This window comes from Cryptomeria japonica, chromosome 9, assembly GCF_030272615.1.
Source record: "Cryptomeria japonica chromosome 9, Sugi_1.0, whole genome shotgun sequence".
NCBI classification, from domain to species: domain Eukaryota; kingdom Viridiplantae; phylum Streptophyta; class Pinopsida; order Cupressales; family Cupressaceae; genus Cryptomeria; species Cryptomeria japonica.
This window is the reverse complement of record NC_081413.1, coordinates 115,409,572-115,427,570: the sequence shown is the minus strand read 5'-3', so window position 1 is coordinate 115,427,570 and position 17,999 is coordinate 115,409,572. Positions and strand designations below refer to the sequence as shown.

Below are 17,999 nucleotides of genomic sequence, written 5' to 3'. Positions count from 1 at the left end.
TTATGACCAAAGGTTGCTTGCAAAACTGTTTACTAGAACATTAAGAGATAAAGCCCTACAATGGTATTGCTCATTGCCTTCTTATTCTATTACTTCTTTCGAACAACTTGCAAATGCTTTTATTCAACAATTTCAAAACAATATAAGTCCTAAAGTTACTTTGATTGATTTAATGCATTGTAAACAAGGTGTTAAAGAAAAAGTGACTGATTTCATTGGTAGATATAAGCATTTGTATGCTCGAATTTCTTTTCCAGTACCTAACAATGATATTCAAAGAATCTTTATTTCTAATTTACAAAAAGATATTAGAGAAAAACTTTTGTTTTCTAAGTTTACTTCTTTCCAACAGTTGTGCGCAACTCTTCACAATTATCAACTGACTGTGAGTCAAATGGAACAAGCAAATCCTATGGCTCCGAGTGATAAGGGTGATAGTAGTCAACAACCATTTGGAAAGTTTAAACCGAACAGAGAGTCCATTAAATTCAATGAAAACATCATCAACAACAATGTGAATGCGGCATCAGGTGTGCCTCCTATTTCTAAGTTTTTCAAGAAAGAAAGAAAGTTTACTCCTTTGAATGAATCATTGCATAGTATTATGAATAAGTTATTGGAACAAAATGTGCTTACTCTTCCTTCTATAAGGCAAATAGATCCTGCAAAGATTAATTCACCCTATTTTGATAACAAATCTTTTTGTCAATTTCATCGTCATCTTGGGCATGATACTGAAAAATGTTTTGCTTTAAAGGGAAAAATTCAAGATTTGATTGATAATAATACTATTTTTGTTTCTGGAGTGAATGATAAAGGCAATACATCTGTAGCTCCTCCTAACCAAAATCTTCAGATTTTTACTGATCCATTACCTTCGCATACCTCTAATGTGATCGATACTACTGATTCCTCTGTCTCACCTGATGATCTTGTGTCTATGACTCCGAATGTGATTAACTTTGTAGAGCAGCAGAAAATCCCTAAAGAACCTTCCATCACCTTTAATTCTAGTGAAACTATCAGGGCACCTGATGGTCCTTTATATATAGTTGCAAAAGTCAAGAATACACCTTGCCGTGGAGTGCTTATTGATCCTTCTTGTATGGTTAATATCATTACTGAAGAATTTCTTTTTACTTTGCAATTGAATCAAGTGATCTATGACGAAACAAATGTGGTTGTGAAACTATTTGATGCATTTTCCTCTCCTACAATTGGTTCTATTACATTACCTATTGAGGTCCATAACAAATCCCTTGATGTGGACTTTTCTATTATTCCATCGTCCGAACAATTTCGTGTGAAGCTAGGCTATCCTTGGCTATCTTCCATGAAAGCTATTGCTTCTCCTATTCACAAGTGTTTGAAATTTCCCCATAATGGTGAAGTTGTTACTGTCAATCATAGTCTCTTTAAACCAGCTGAAAGAACTTCTAGCGTTCCTATTGATTACTTTTTGCCTAAACAATTCCAATCTCTTCCTCTGCGAAGTGATCATCTTTTCAAATCTTATCAAAAGTGGAAAAAAGATATGATCCTATCTCTAAGTGAACCTAGAACACCCAAACTTGATATTCCTATCATTCTTGAGAAGGAAGTTCTTCCTTTGAAAGATAAAACTAATGTCTTTCCTCAAGAAGATTCCCAACCCATCCCTATGAATGTGACTATGCCTATATCTAATAAACTTTCTAAAGGTAGACCTATACCTCCTCGCCATGATGGACTTGGTCTCCTTCCTAAACCAAATATTCCTCCCTTATATGGAGCGATTCCTCCTCCTTCCTCTTATGGAGAGAAGAGACCTTCCTCTTCTCCTATTATTCAACCTAAGAGACCACAACCTAAACACCCAAGTGATAAGGATGAGAACATTCCTCCTCCTCAATCTTCGCAACTTCCTACTAAGACTAGATGAAATAGTTATGTACGTGAACGCCGACGAAAGCATCGTCTTAGAGCTCAGGCAGCTACTTCTCAAACTTTGCAATCTCCAAAAACACCTTCAACCAATAGTATTCCATTTTCTCCTCAGCCGATGATTGAGCCGAAATCTCCTAAACATAAGATGCATGATGGCCTTGACCCTGTGCGAGTTAAAGATCCTATTTTTATAAATCTTGATGATGATATAGATGAAAATGTTATTCATGATGAAAATGTTACTCCTGTTCATTCTGATAGTGAATATGAATATGTTGATGTTGATAACCATCTATCTTACGAATTTTCTAAAGTACTTATCCTAGCTCCTAGACAAGAACACTGTGGCTTGGGATATGAACATAGCCCTTGTTTGGATCTTGTGATAGCTCCATCTGCTGTGTTGGATGTTCCTCCTCTAGCGTGTTTCCTACCTTCCCGAAATATTGATCAGCAAGATCGGGGGGTAGATGACGTGCTAGACTAGTTCATTAGCATAGCAGATCCTCTCCTCCTCTTTTGATTTTTTGTTACTTCTTCTATGTGTTACTCCCATTCTTCTATTTGTTGTCCTTAATGTTGTCTACTTGAGGATGATGCAAAACATTGAGATCTCTTTTGGTCTCTCTCATGTTGACTCAAAAGACACATGTGTTCCCTTCTTCTAGGTGACCTTCCTTGATTGGGGAATGAAGAACAATTATGCATACATACATATGATATACATGAATTATCATACAGCATACTGACCCCGAGGAAAGCGAAGTCACCTTGTGCTTTGTGTTTTGTGTCTATTATCCTTGGGCTTATCTCACACTTGGGGGCTAAATCCTTGTGATAACTTGCTCCTTTCTCATTTCTTATATGTATCACTATCTTAAAGCAACCACCCCCGGTGAGGCGTATGCGATGGCTTTAACGTAGGGGGGCATACATCCCGTTCATATCTTTTCAAGATACTTGAAAATTTCTTCACAAATTTAGCTTTGCCTTGAAAATTTTTGATATCTTTCTTGCATGACTCATAGTGAGGGAACCTTACTACTGACAGTCATGGTTCTCCCTCGTGATCTTCCCTTTTACTTTGTCAATCGAAGTTGTAAGATCCTTAGTCCACTGGGGGCTTGGTGTATCTTGCCTCCTTGATGTGGTGAAAGTTTTTCAATGTTGTTTCCTTGTACTTTACCGGAAGTATGAGCGTACGCTTATACTCCCGCTAAAGTGGGGGCTAAATGTAGCGTCCTAAAATTGCGACACTTGCAATTTCGACCGCATTTGGGTCTTCACGATGGCGGCGCAACACTGAACCTGAATGGAGACCCCGAAACTTGTTCATGACACCAAAAACTGCATTTTTCAGCACCCTGGCCTAATCCTCCTTGCACCCCATTGTCCTTGGAGGTGGGACCATGGCGTCCAGCGCCCTGGTCCTTTAGGACTAGGGTGCCCAGTGCCCTGGTCCCCCAGGACCATGGCGCCCAGTGCCCTGGTCCCTGGCCCTATTTTGGGCCCGGTCTCTTTTGGGGCTTCGGGTCTTTAAGTTTGCAAATTGGAAAATAATATTTCCTGGTCGGCCTAAGGTCGGGAAAATCAGTCTTTCAACCCTAATTGACAAGTATAAAAACTGCATTTCCTCTCTCATTTTGAAGAAGATGGAAAAAAGGCGGAAGCGATATTCAAACATTTAAGCATTCAAGCATTCAAGCATTCCTTCAAGCAATTAATCATTCTAAGTCTCCATTCAAGGCTAAGTGTTGCATTCAAGACAAGGATTCAACCATTGAAGAGGAGATCACATACAACATACAACATACTACATACATTACACCTTTGCATGTAAGAATACAAACATTCTTACAACAAGGTATCAGTACTTGTTTACATTACAAACATTTACATTTACAGCATTCTCATTTCTTGGTTAATTCCAAAACCGGGGTTTGACCTAAAGGCAAACCCCTCATCCCTAACCTCCCAATCGTCCTCTCTTTTCTATGTGTAGGTTGCAGGTACGTGGCTATAATTGAAGATCTGGAATCCTTGTGCAGAGACGAACAGATCCACCTTCGTTTTGCGGATTTTTCGGAGGACCGTGTGCACGCCGGGCGCCATCGTCCCGTCAACTTTCGCTCAAATTTGCAGAACAGCACCGTCTCGACATTTTACTGCTAATTCCAGGTCCGCAGCTTCATCTCATATCCCTATCTCTGTTTATAAGCGAATCTTTCCTACTTTACATGCATTCCTAGTTCAATCTTTCTATCTACATTCTTTACAAAAGAGGGTATCCTTGATGTCTTAACCCTTGAAACTCATATAGAATCCAATCTTGCATTGCATGGGATTGGATCTTGTGGGTTTCAACCCCTTTTTTGAATGTAAAGTCTCCCCTAAGTGAAAACCATCAACCCTAGTGACTCTCCCTTCTCTCTCCTTGGAGTTGGGGAGGGGAGAACAACTAGGGTTCGATTTTTTCCGCTTTACAATAAACATATTAGTGATATCAAAGAAATTTGAATTTTATTTTTTGTTTTTAATAAATTAAATTCAAATTGCAAGAAGCATAATTTTAAGATATAGTAACTTTTAGATTATCTTCTTTATTGATTCATATAATAGGAAAAATATGTAACCTCAAAAGCTTTTAAAATTTCTCATATATTAATGATAAAGTGGAAAGACAATACATGATATTCTTCTATTTAAATTTTACTTTCTTCTATTTTAAAAAATTGTAAAGACGATAAATTGTTGTACCATCAGTGACAAACTAGCTTAAACAATCCAAATTATATTTCTTCTTAGTTTTTTCCTAATAATAAACATATAACATTTATACTCTTTAACATCTACTTTGCACTCTTAAAATATACATTCCATGTCAAAAATGGTTCATTGTTTTTAAATAATAGAAAAGATTTCAAACATCAATGAACAATAGAATTGAAGTAAAGCCTTGTTAAAACATGGAAATAAATAGTACTAACACTACATCAATAATGTTATAACTGATATTATAGTAATCCATTTCATCTATTGAGAAAAAATTTAGTTTGATTGATAGATTTTTAACACTATGCAATATTGATTATTTACATAAATAACAAGTTTGTATATATAATAATGTGGGGAAAGCTTGCAATGTAGTTAACATTGTAGAGATGCATTTATAGAAAAATATATCAAATAAAATGCTCATGGTGTAAATATTAACAACTTTTGCTTAATCATTTATGAATATATGAACTATTAGATAAGGCCATAGATGACATAAAATTGAGTTGTGATGTTAATAAATACAAGTATAATTCATGTGAATAATTCCTTGTGAGAGAAACATTATTGATTATAAAAATTCAATATTGTATCCAAAAGAAAACATTGCATTAATTCTAATGTTATACTGATGTTAGGTAACGATAAGAAAATACTCATGTGCTTCAACATGGTATGGTGCCACAAGTTTTTGATGAATTGAAGTCACTAAAATTACAGCTTGAGGAGGTGTTAGCTAGAGAGGAAATCTATTGGAGACAGAAATCTAGAGAGTTATGGCTTTCAGATGGTGACAGGAACACAAATTTTTTCATTCTTAAACTAAGATTAAAAGATGTAAGAATAGAATATCTTGTATTCAGTGTCAGAATGGGAATTTATTGACAGAGCCAGAGGACATTGCTTCAAAGGCAGTTAGGTTTTTTAAGTCATTATTATCTTCGGAAAATGGAAATCTCAGCAATGATATTATATCTAATATTCCTCCTTTAGTATCTTTGGAAGACAATGAGATGTTGATGTCCCCCTTTTCCTTAGAAGAAGTTAAGAGTGTTGTCTTTGCCATGAATCCAGATAAAGCTCCAGGTCCAGATGGTTTTACTCCTTTATTTTTTCAAAAATGTTGGGATTTTGTGGGAAATGATGTTTTATTGGCTCTCAAGGAAGCTAGGAGAAATAGGTCTATTTTAAAAGAACTTAATACTACAATGACTGCAATTATTCCTAAAAAAGAGGATACTAAGACTTTTGCTAACTTTCACCCCATTGCTTTATGTAACACTTTGTATAAAATATTTATGAAGGCAATTTCCCTTAGGTTGGCAAAAATTCTACCTAGGATCATTTCATTGGAGCAAGGTGGTTTTGTTCCCGGAAGGGAGATGATAGAGGGTACAATTGTAGTACATGAGGTGTTGCATTCTATTTCCACCCAAAGAACCCCAGCCATGATACTTAAACTAGACATCATGAAGGCTTATGATAGAGTAGAGTGGGGGGCTTTATGTGTTGTTCTTGAAAAGTTAGGTTTTTCCAAGGCCTGGGTCAAATGGATTCGTGCATGTATTTCTTCTGCAAGATTCTCGATTTTAATTAATGGTTGTCCTTGTGGTTTTTTCACTTCCTCTGGGGGTTTGAGATAGGGAGATCGCCATTCTCCCTTTTTGTTTATTCTCCTAGCTGAAACCTTTAGTTGGGCTATTAGGGTTGCTAAAGTGGGGGGGCTTTGGAAAGGTATAAGGATTCAGAATATTCCCCAAAGTATTTCTCATTGTCTCTTTGCAGATGATACTATGTTATTTGGACATGCTTCGTTAGTAGAGGCAAAAGTGATTAAAGGAATAATACAAAATTATGCATCGTTTTCTGGTCAGAAAGTGAATGGTGATAAATCAAAGATTTTTTTCCTTAATACATCACAACTGGTTCAGCATAGGTTGCAATCCTTTGGGGATTTGAGACTGGAAATCTTCCATGTACTTACCTTGGGATTCCTTTCTTTATTAAACAAGATAAGATTGGTTTTTGGGATAAGATTATTTCGGTCATTTCTAAAAGAATTCTCTCATGGAATCATAGATGGTTAACTTTGGTGGGTAAAATTGTTCTCATCAAGTCTGTTTTGAATGTTGTTCCCATTTATCTCATGTTTGTTTTGAAGTCTCCAAAAGCAGCTATTGTTAGTTTATAGGACACTCTTAGAGATTTTCTTTGGAACAATAATAAAGATGGCAAGAAGAAACTCCCTTTGGTTGCATGGGATAAGGTATGTTTGCCTAAGGAACTTGGAGGAACAGGAATTCGGAGTCTGGAAAATCAAAATTTAGCCTTAGGTGCTAAGTTGGTTTAAAAATTATATGACAAGCCTAGCTCCTTATGGGCACATATTATGTCTGCCAAATATTTAAATAATGGACCAAGAGAGTACATTTTTAAAGTCTCAAATTTGCCTTCAGGTTCTGCTATTTGGAATTTCCTTTGTAAATGTAGATCAGTTATTTTGCCTCATCTCTCATGGATTATTCATAATGGTAGAAAGGTCAGATTCTGGGATGAAGTATGGAATGGACACACACCTTTGGTGAATATTAGAGATTGGTCTCCTCTGATCACTATTTTTTCCTCCCTTTGGGGTGTTTTTGTAGCAAATTATATTGAAATTATGACTAGTGGGCCCCTTAAGCTAGCTAGATGGAAGTCAATTGATTTCTTAGATGTTGATCAAAGCATGAAATTAGATTTTGAGAAGGTTTTGGGGGATAGAATTGTATTTCTTTCTGATTCTGAGGATGAACTTATTTGGACAAAGAATATTTCTAGTAAGTACACTGTTAAAGATGGTTACAACTCTCTTATGGTTGCTAAAGATTTATCGCCTTGGACTTATAAGTTGTTTTGGCATTCGACTTGTCTTCCTAAAGCTGGAACCTTTGCTTGGTTGGTAGTTCAGGACAGAGTCCTTACAGGTATGAGACTAGACAGGCTTGGTATTACTGTTGTTTTCCCTTGTGTCCTTTGTAACAAAAATTTAGAATCTTCTTCACACCTATTCCTACATTGTGATTATGCTTATGAATGTTGGCAGTGGTTGTTTGAGAAGTTAAATATATCCTTTGTCATTGGTAAGGATCTCATTTCCCATTTCAGATCTTGGCCCTTTATGTTTGTGTCATCTTTTTATGCATGCCTTTGGATCATATCTCCATCTATTGTGATTTGGAATGTTTGGCTAGAGAGAAACAACAGGATATTTAAAAAAACAAGGTCTCCTGTGTCTGAGGTTCTATTAAAAATTGAGTCTTCAATCTCTGAGGTTGCTTTGTCGTTTATTTATAAGAATTTGGAAAATCTTACTTATTTTTCGCACTGGGATAGTAGAGTTACTAGAGTTTGGAAGATGTTGTTAGTTTTACCCTCTCATGGTTCAATTTTTAAAAATAATGATGCAATAGGTAAGAGATACTCTGCTAGATGGAAACCTCCTCCGCAGGGGCACTTTAAACTGAATTTTGATGGGGCCTCTCGTGGTAACCCTAGGCCGGCTGGGGTAGGCATGGTAATTTATGATCACAATGCAAATTTTAGTTGAGCTAAGTGTCATGCTATTGGTTTTAAAACTAACAATTATGCGAAATTTCATGCTTTGTCTTTTGGATTGGATATGGCAATCTCTTTGGGAATTAAGGACTTAATAATTGAAGGTGATTCTATGGTGATTATTCAATGTGTTATGAAAAAGAAATCGAATTGTTGGAATTTGCAGTATATACTTGATCCCATTTTACAAAAATTAGAATTGTTTGAATCTTTCTTGGTATCCCATTGTTACAGAGAAGTTAATAAGATTGCGGATTATTTGGCAAATTTAGCCATTGATAGCAATGCTAATCAGTGAGAGGTGGGTTTTGAGGAAATTCCTTCTAGGGTATGGGAAGGTTTGCAGCAATAGTTATATGATTTCCTTGAGTAATGTTGATGTAAAATTTTATGAAGTTAATTATTCCCGCTTTCCCCTTTCATTTCAAGTATTCATGTCCATTGTCTAGAGGAGAGTTCGAGCTCATGGTATTTGATACAATAGTGTTTTTCCAAAGGTTTTTTGATACTTTCTTTTTTGGCAGGAAGGTTTTGGCTCATGGGATTTAGCACAAGGCTTTGGAAAATTTTGTCTTCTTCCATTGATAGCAGCTGTGGAGTCTACATTTGAAAATTATCCGATGGGTTTTTTTGGCAAATTGTCATATGGGCTATATGCAAAACTGATATTATATGTGTTGTGACCGCATTTTGTATGTGGTTTTGGGCAGGGTGCATAAACTGATCTGTCAGATACTATAGGTTTATTTTATGAGTTGTGACCAGAGGATTTCTTCCCAGGGTTCTTTCCTCTGGTATGCTCTTTGAATCCTGTGTAAAAAATTTAAAAAAATTAAAAATATTAATTAAAAAATTTAGTGGAATAATCCACTTTTATTGAAAAAATATATATTAAATTAACTTAGAAGAATTCATTATAAATAACTATAGTCATATTAAAATAACTTAGAAGAATTCATGGAGATGCCTAATCCATAAACCGTAGTTCACCTTTAAGCAAAAAAAAAATTAAAATCAAATGATATATCTTTCATAATGCTACAGACAATCAAAACACTTTAAGTTGATGTCTTTGGAAGCATTGTCCTTGGAGAAGTGTGTGATGTTTAATCTAAGAAATAAGTTCCATGGAAACAACATATGTTTCTCAACCTCTGACATTGTCTTTCACTATCACCTTGCATGATTAATCGTACCAAATTGTAAAGCTAGATCTTCCTTATCTTATTGAAAAATATATATTAATATATATTTGATGTGTGTAAACATTTGTATACATTTAAAAATTTATAATTGTGTTTCATTTATATCTCAACAAATCTATATTTAACGAGTGTAAATATTTTTGTACTCTCCTACTAACAAATGATATATGTGCTCTACTTATATGTAAACATATGTACAGGTTATATGTCAAAGTAAAATCATGACTATCTTGAAGTAAATTTTAAAATGAGAAAACATTTATATTTTAAATAAATTTGTTTAAAGTTTATATGTAGAAGAAACATTTGTCAAAAGTATACAATTAATTGTAAAAAAAAAAAAGTTGATTAATTTGTTAATATAATATAAATTATAAAATGAGAAAATATGTATATTTTTAATTAATTTGTTTAAAGTTTACATGTACAAGAAACATTTGCCATAAATATACAGTTAATTGTAAAAAAAAATGTTGATTAATTTGTTAATATAATATAAATTATTATAATTCAACAATACATGAAAATAATTCAAAGAAATATACACAATTGTCATAGTTTTGATTGTCATGCTATCAATAGATGTCAATGGAATTGGATTAAATTTGTTGTAATAATTGAAATGTACACTATTCAACTTTTAGGTAATAAGTTCTAAACATCTTGAGAATAAACGACATTGGTATGTTTTAGTGTTTAATCTAGTGAAAAAATTATTTGACTATGACATAGGTTTGTTCAGATTAGATAAAATAGGAGAGGCCCAAACCATTACAAAATCGCCACACAGGCACACGAAAGGGAGAAAATCACAAGTAGTTAGATCACCAAGACCACAAAAACTAGAAAAGGATAAACTCTTTTTTGAAAAGAAGCTTTTGGCCGGAGCAACAAACTGGGAGTCTTGACCCAACAAAATCACAATATCAGAGCAAGAAACATGTTTGTTTAATGACATCTTTATTCATAAAATTTCACAATTAATTTAAATAAATTTTGAATGGTTTAATCTTTTAATGACATTGTTTGTTTAATGACATCTCTACTCATAAACTTTCATAATTAATATAAATAAATTTTGAATGGTTTATCTTTTAAATGTGGATGATAATTAGTTTTTGGTTGACAATTTTTATATTTATTGTTAAAAACTGAAAAATTATCTTATCCGAGAACAAAATAACCACTATTAATTATTATTTTATTTTTTTAAATAATGCCTGGTAAAAATTTGTGACACTTTTGACTCGGAGCAATGAACCGGTGAGGCCACAACTGGGGGACCTCATCCCCACACTTCACTTGTTCAAACCCACGAACACAAGGTCTACGAGCAGCATAGTTTGAACTTTGATGACCGCTTCACCAACGAAATGTTTTAACCGTGACACTACATGTCCATAGACAAATAACAACGATTAATTATAATTCTATGAATTTAATAAGATAAAAATCTTACTCTACTATGAATTAAAAATTAAACATATAATTTCATTTACATACATTTAAACAAAAAACATTAACTTCCAAAACTCCTTATCCAAAACTACTTATCACACATCATTCTTCTTCTTATGTTTGGCCTCTATAAAACTGTAATAATATAATTACATAACATATATAGTATTGGTTTCCATAATTTAAGCATTTGCTTTTATAACCTATCAAATTTAAACAATTCAACAAGCTTTCCAACTGAATTCAAATCACAAACCCATTGCTCATGCCATCAAATGGGCAGGCATTAATAGGTTTATTGAATCATGAATCCATTGGAGTATATTATGGGTTGAAATCATAATGGGTGGTTTGAATTTTGATCCATGGGTCGTCAAACTACCTTGAATCCTCGCTTGATTTTCGCTCCTTTCAGACTAGCACGCCACATAAAGTGCATTCTTATCATTCGTTGACTCCTTGGCCCTGACATGGCCATGGTCTCTTATGTTTTTTTCCTCTGCCAGATTTCTCTTCTTTTTTGTCCCACTGCCCTATTTTATAATGTGCTTAACCAACTTGGTTTACTTGTAACAGTAATCCAAAGCCCAGAGTAAGGAAAAGCTTTAATAATAAAGGATTACAGTTCAATTAGTTTAAACACTCGATATTACAATATATCTGTAAATGTATAAAAAGATTGTGGATATGTTTCAAATAAATTTAAACATCCTATATTACAATATAATTATACAGTATCAGGAAAGGGGAAAAACAAAGAAAAAAATATGAAAATATATAAAAAGGTTTAGATGTTTCCTTTGAATTTAAACACATGATATGTGGATCTAAATGACTGAAAACAAGAAACAAAGAGAAAATAACCTGATTCTATCATACATCCATTCTAAACTCAGATGAAGAAAATATTTGTTCTCATCCTTACCTTAAGTTGATATCACTGCTTTGTATGCTTACAATACTAATTTATAGTGTCAACTACAAAAGGAAAACTGATGAATCCTGCTGTTCCCAAGAGATGATCTAGTTCAATACTCCAACAGTATTTTAGTGGCAAGTGTAATTTAACATAATATTTTCTAATTCTGCATTCCTCAGTACACCAGCAGACTGCAATTCTTTTCAGTCAAATCTACAAACAATGGCTGCAATTTACAGACTCTCCTCCATTATACATTATAGGAGGCCCATATATCTCTGATCTACAATCCTATGGATGATAATAATTACAGAGAACAAGAAACAAGTAAAAGTACTTCAAACAACTTCTTGTGCTGCAAGAGATAATACATAATACATCATACATTCCTTGATATGTAATTCAATGAGTCTAAGAGTCTGTGTAGGCCTTCACCTGAAATCAAACTGTGTGGGCTTTGAGAGACTGAAGAGCAAATTCAGCTCAACAGGACTGATGTAGAAAAACTCCTCAGATCTCTTACATTTCTTCACTGTTGATCTGGGTTTCCTTGGAGCTCCAGGGCATGACAAAATTTTAGGTATTTGATGCTTCTCAGACTTTGGAGTCTCACAACCTTCATTATCATTACAATTATTATGATGTTCATTATCCTCAAAACAAGTTCTGGTGAGATTCAAAGCAGCCATGGAATCCTGTGTAGATGATAATCTGGCTTTAGAGGTATGACGATCAGTAATGATGGGTTTCAAAGCAGGAAGAAATCCCATGTCGTCATTGTCCTCCATTGCCTTCCTCTTCTGAACTGCTTCTGGTGCTCCTGGGACTCGATCCTTGCACATCTCAGTATGCTTAAACTGCTCCATTCTCAATTTGGCTGGTTCTATAGATGGGTACTTCAAAGTTCAGATTTTGTGATGGGTGTCAGATAAGATTGGAAGAGAAAGCTGTAAATGGCTAAAGCAGTATGAGAGGAGGGAAAAGAGAAAAGATGAGAGAAAACAATGCTTGGTGGTCAGTGATGATCTTGGTTGTGGGTCATATTCTCTATGATATATCTGATTTAATCATAGCAGATACTTATTTCTCCTTAGTCAGTCCCCTCGAAAAACCCTTCTTTGGGAAAGGAATCTCTCTTTAAATAAAGTGATATAGCTACCCAACACACCATGAGCATAATTTGTATTGCAAGAAAGAGATTTCAGAAAATGCAGCTGCTATCATTGTCGCGGAGTACAGGTCGAGCGAGTGGTGACATGTAGGCCCTTCATAATACACTTTACGGCTCTCTATTATCTATAGGTTCAGTTCGAGTTCCAAGTGCATTTTATCATATAGATCATTTTTTAGTCTAGAAGATAGAAAATGTTTGAAGTTTGGATTTGGTTTGAGTTTAATAGAATGAATAGCACACTTTCAAAAGTTGTAGGTGCATTTTTTTTTTTCAATAAAAGTGGATTATTTCATTGAATTTTTTAATTAATATTTTTTAATTTTTATACACGATTCAAAGAGCATACTAGAGGAAAGAACCCTGGGAAGAAAACCTCCGGTCACAACTCATAAAATAAACCTATAGTATCTAACGGATCAGTTTATACACCCCGCCCAAAACCACATACAAAATGCAGTCACAACACATATAATATCAGTTTTGCATAGAGCACATATGACAATTTGTCAAAAAAACCCATCGGATAATTTTCAAATGTAGACTCCACATCTGCTATCAATGGAAGAAGACAAAATTTTCCAAAGCCCTGTGCCAAATACCATGAGCCAAAAACCTTCCTGCCAAAAAAGAAAGTATCAAAAAAACTTTGGAAAAACACTATTGTATCAAATACCATGAGCTCGAACTCTCCTCCAGACAAGGAACATGAATACTTGAAATGAAAGGGGAAAGCAGAAATAATTATCATCATAAAATTTTACATCAACATTACTCAAGAAAATCACATAACTATTGCTGCAAACCTTCCCATACCCTAGAAGGAATTTCCTCAAAACCCACCTCTCGTTGATTGGCATTGCTATCAATGGCTAAATTTGCCAAATAATCCGCAATCTTATTAACTTCTCTATAACAATGGGATACCAAAAAAGATTCAAACAATTCTAATTTTTGTAAAATGGGATCAAGTATATACTGCAAATTCCAACAATTCGATTTCTTTTTCATAACACATTGAATAATCACCATAGAATCACCTTCAATTATTAAGTCCTTAATTCTCAAAGAGATTGCCACATCCAAACCAAAAGACAAAGCATGAAATTCTGCATAATTGTTAGTTTTAAAACCAATAGCATGACACTTAACTCGAATAAAATTTGTATTGTGATCATAAATTACCATGCCTATCCCAGCCGACCCAAGGTTACCACGAGAGGCCCCATCAAAATTCAGTTTAAAGTGCCCCTGCGGTGGAGGTTTCCATCTAGCAGAGAATCTCTTACCTATTGCATCATTCTTTTTTAAAATTGAACCATGAGAGGGTAAAACTGACAGCATCTTCCAAACTCTAGTAACTCTACTATCCCAATGCGAAAAAGAAGTAAGATTTTCCAAATTCTTATAAATAAACGACAAAGCAACCTCAGAGATTGAAGACTCAATTTTTAATAGAACCTTAAACACAGGAGACCTTGTTTTTTTAAATATCCTGTTGTTTCTCTCTAGCCAGAAATTCCAAATCACAATAGATGGAGATATGATCCAAAGGCATGCATAAAAAGATGAGGCAAACATAAAGGGCCAAGATCTAAAATGGGAAATGAGATCCTTACCAATAACAAAGGATATATTTAACTTCTCAAACAACCACTGCCAACATTCATAAGCATAATCACAATGTAGGAACAGGTGTGAAGAAGATTCCAAATTTTTGTTACAAAGGACACAAGGGAAAACAACAGTAATACCAAGCCTGTCTAGTCTCATGCCTATGAGGACTCTGTCCTGAACTGCCAACCAAGCAAAGGCTCCAGCTTTAGGAAGACAAGCCAAATGTCAAAACAACTTATAAGGCCAAGATGATAAATCTTTAGCAACCATAAGAGAGTTGTAACCATCTTTAACAGTGTACTTACCAGAAATATTCTTTGTCCAAATAAGTTCATCCTCAGAATAAAAAAAAATACAATGCTATCCCCCAAAATCTTCTCAAAATCTAATTTCATGCTTTGATCAACATCTAAGAAATCAATCGACTTCCATCTAGCTAGCTGAAGGGGACCACTAGTCACAATTTTAAAATAATCTGCTACTAAAACACCCTAAAGGGAGGAAAGAACAGTGATCAAAGGAGACCAATCCCTAATATTCACCAAAGGTGTGTGTCCATTCCATACTTCATCCCAGAATCTTACCTTTCTACCATTATGAACAATCCATGAGAGATGAGGCAAAATAACTGATCTACATTTACAAAGGAAATTCCAAATAGCAGAACCCGAAGGCAAATTTGAGACTTTAAAATGTACTCTCTCGGTCCATTATTTAAATATTTGGCAAACATAATTTGTTCCCATAAGGAGCTAGGCTTGTCATATAATTTCCAAACCAACTTAGCACCTAAGGCTAAATTCTGATTCTCGAGACTCCGAATTCTTGTTCCCCCAAGTTCCTTAGGCAAACATACCTTATCACATGCAACTAAAGGGAGTTTCTTCTTGCCATCTTTATTATTGTTCCAAAGAAAATCTCTAAGAGTATCCTGTAAACTAACAATAGCTACTTTTGGAGACTTCAAAACAGACATGAGATATATGGGAACAACATTTAAAACAGACTTGATGAGAACAATTTTACCTGCCAAAGTTAACCATCTATGATTCCATGAGAGAATTCTTTTCGAAATGACCGAAATAATCTTATCCCAAAAACCAATCTTATATTGTTTAACAAAGAAAGGAATTTTTTATCAATATTAAAAAATTTATTATTACAGTTTTTTATTTAAAGATTTTGTATCATTTACGAGATCTTCTTCTTATCTGATGGAGGAGTTTAGGTTGAAATCACTTTAATTGAGAAAATATCTAATAGATACATTCTAAACTATCAAATTTTACTAACAATCTTTTTTTTTATTTAAATTAATCCAATATTATATTTATAACTACATTAAATGCTACATTTCATGTAAAAGTCTAAACAGTTTTTCCTTTCAAAAAAACTCAGAATTTTTTAAGTTTATCTTTTATACTAGCAATCTCTATAATGATCTCTTTATTAGGTGAAGAATCAAATTACATTGAAATAGATCAAGATTGATTTGTGTTGGATCTCTTTTCTATCGTTAAAGAGAGGAAACAAGCTTCCTTTCTTTCAATAACTTTTACAATACGGCTAAAGGAAAATGCATTGTATTGAGAGTATGCTTTATGTAGTTGGAGACAAAATCCTTTAATATTTCAAATTCTGATGCTATGAGATAACTCTGAGAAAAGAGACAACTATATGTTTGAAAATTAGTGGACAAACAATCGTTTTATTATGTAATAATTGAACATTTAACATGCAAATATGATTGCATTGTTGGCATATGTGCAGAGTATGTTGACATGATGATATTGTGTTGTCATTGATGTCAATATGCTGAAGAGTGAAACGGTAATATGTTGAAGAGTGAACCGGTTTATTGAAGTTAAGCAACTGGCAAAGTGAACCGGTATAATGTTGTGAACCAGTATATGTGCAAAAGGTGAAGCGGTACGTTTGTCCAAGTGAACCGGTATATGGAATGTTTTCTATCAAGGTTTAATATGGTATGACTACTGCTTGGTAGTCCCAACCCCAGGGTTTCCGGTTGAAGTGTTTCGAGCCTGTGTGATTCAACCGATGGCATTGTGTGATGAGTTGGCATTGTAATGGAGATCAGATTGTGTTACCACATCAGCCTCGTGCGCGTGAAGGATCTTGCATGAAGGGGATTGATCCTATCTACCTCGGGAATGTGCAAAGTCCTTGAAAACGGTGCAGAAAGCCTGATGGGTTATCGCCTCTAAGAAGAAGTGAAGAATGAACGATGGAGAATGTCTTGAGATCTGTTCAAGACCGTTGTATTCAAATGCAAAGTGTTCAATGGTCAGGATTGAACCGACTGAATTGCTCAACCTAAATGTTTAGGGTTTAGGGTTTATGCTACCGACCTATCTGTTTCCTATAAGGTCGATGTTATGTTTCATGTTGAGGTTGTTGGCAAATCTTGTGTGTGTTTCTACGTGCAGAGATACGTGATTCTTGATAGGTCAATGATGAACCACTAGTACCAAACTGGTACTGAGAGGGGGGGGTGAATCAGTACAAACACAAATACAATCAAAAACCGGTTTGACAGCAAATGCTCCAAATGACTGACAAACAGGGATACCAATAAAGCAGAGTGCAACCGATAACATCCAATATAGCTCAATCAGTCATGAACCGGTCACTCAATAAGCTTTCCTCTTAGCTCAATACGACAGTATCATTATATTCTCATGCATAAACCAGTAAACTTGATCATCAAATCTTCACAACAATGAGTTCAATATGTTTAATAGACAGGCATAAAACATAGAACCTTCATGTGCTTAACAGGTAAAACAAAGCATCACAAGACAGAAGCATTTCACATGACACACCTATTTTTCACATGGAAACCCAACTGGGAAAAACCATGGTGGGATGAATACCCACAAGCTGCTTTTTGAACTCTTTAGAAGTCTGCTCTGTTAGGAGCCTTGTTCGGTTAACGACATTACAATAGGTTCTAGTAGGAACCGATCCTGTTAAGGATCACCCGATTAAGGGATACCCGGTTAAGGGTTAAACCCGGTAGGGTCACCTTGTTAGAGGATTTCAAGAACTCAATAGCTGAAAGGATCTCCTAAGCTTCTCTAGCTTCTCAGAACTCATTAGCCTCGAGTTACCCAGTTAAGGGATTTGAAACAAGCCAGTTAAGACCACCCAATTTAAGGGATTTTGAATCAAGCCAGTTAAGGCTACCCTGTTAGGGGATTTTACAACTATTGAAGTGGTTAGAGATCAACAGGTATTACAATGATCTGTTAACAGCACTTAATGCTAATGCAGATCCGTTTAGGCTCCTATTTTCCTTCTGCACATTCAC

The 17,999-nt window shown here is 34.7% G+C and overlaps 1 protein-coding gene across 1 annotated transcript; it reads right to left on the bottom strand.

Moving 5' to 3' along the window:
- Positions 1-10,702: 10,702 nt before the first annotated feature.
- On the bottom strand, positions 10,703-13,005 carry LOC131062783 (cyclin-dependent protein kinase inhibitor SMR13). Its single transcript, XM_057996515.2, has 2 exons — positions 12,316-13,005; positions 10,703-10,893 (listed from the first exon to the last, which is right to left on the bottom strand). The coding sequence occupies exons 1-2, from the start codon at positions 12,744-12,746 to the stop codon at positions 10,866-10,868; spliced, it is 459 nt and encodes a 152-aa protein (XP_057852498.1). The 5' UTR covers positions 12,747-13,005; the 3' UTR covers positions 10,703-10,865.
- Between the last annotated feature and the right edge of the window lie 4,994 nt (positions 13,006-17,999).

Excerpts from the sequence above, each read along its gene's own strand:
- LOC131062783 (XM_057996515.2), bottom strand. The coding sequence starts at position 12,746 with ATGGAGCAGTTTAAGCATACTGAGATGTGCAAGGATCGAGTCCCAGGA. Across the intron at positions 10,894-12,315 it reads CCCACACAGTTTGATTTCAG|TGTCACGGTTAAAACATTTC; the intron begins GTGAAGGCCTAC and ends ATGGACATGTAG.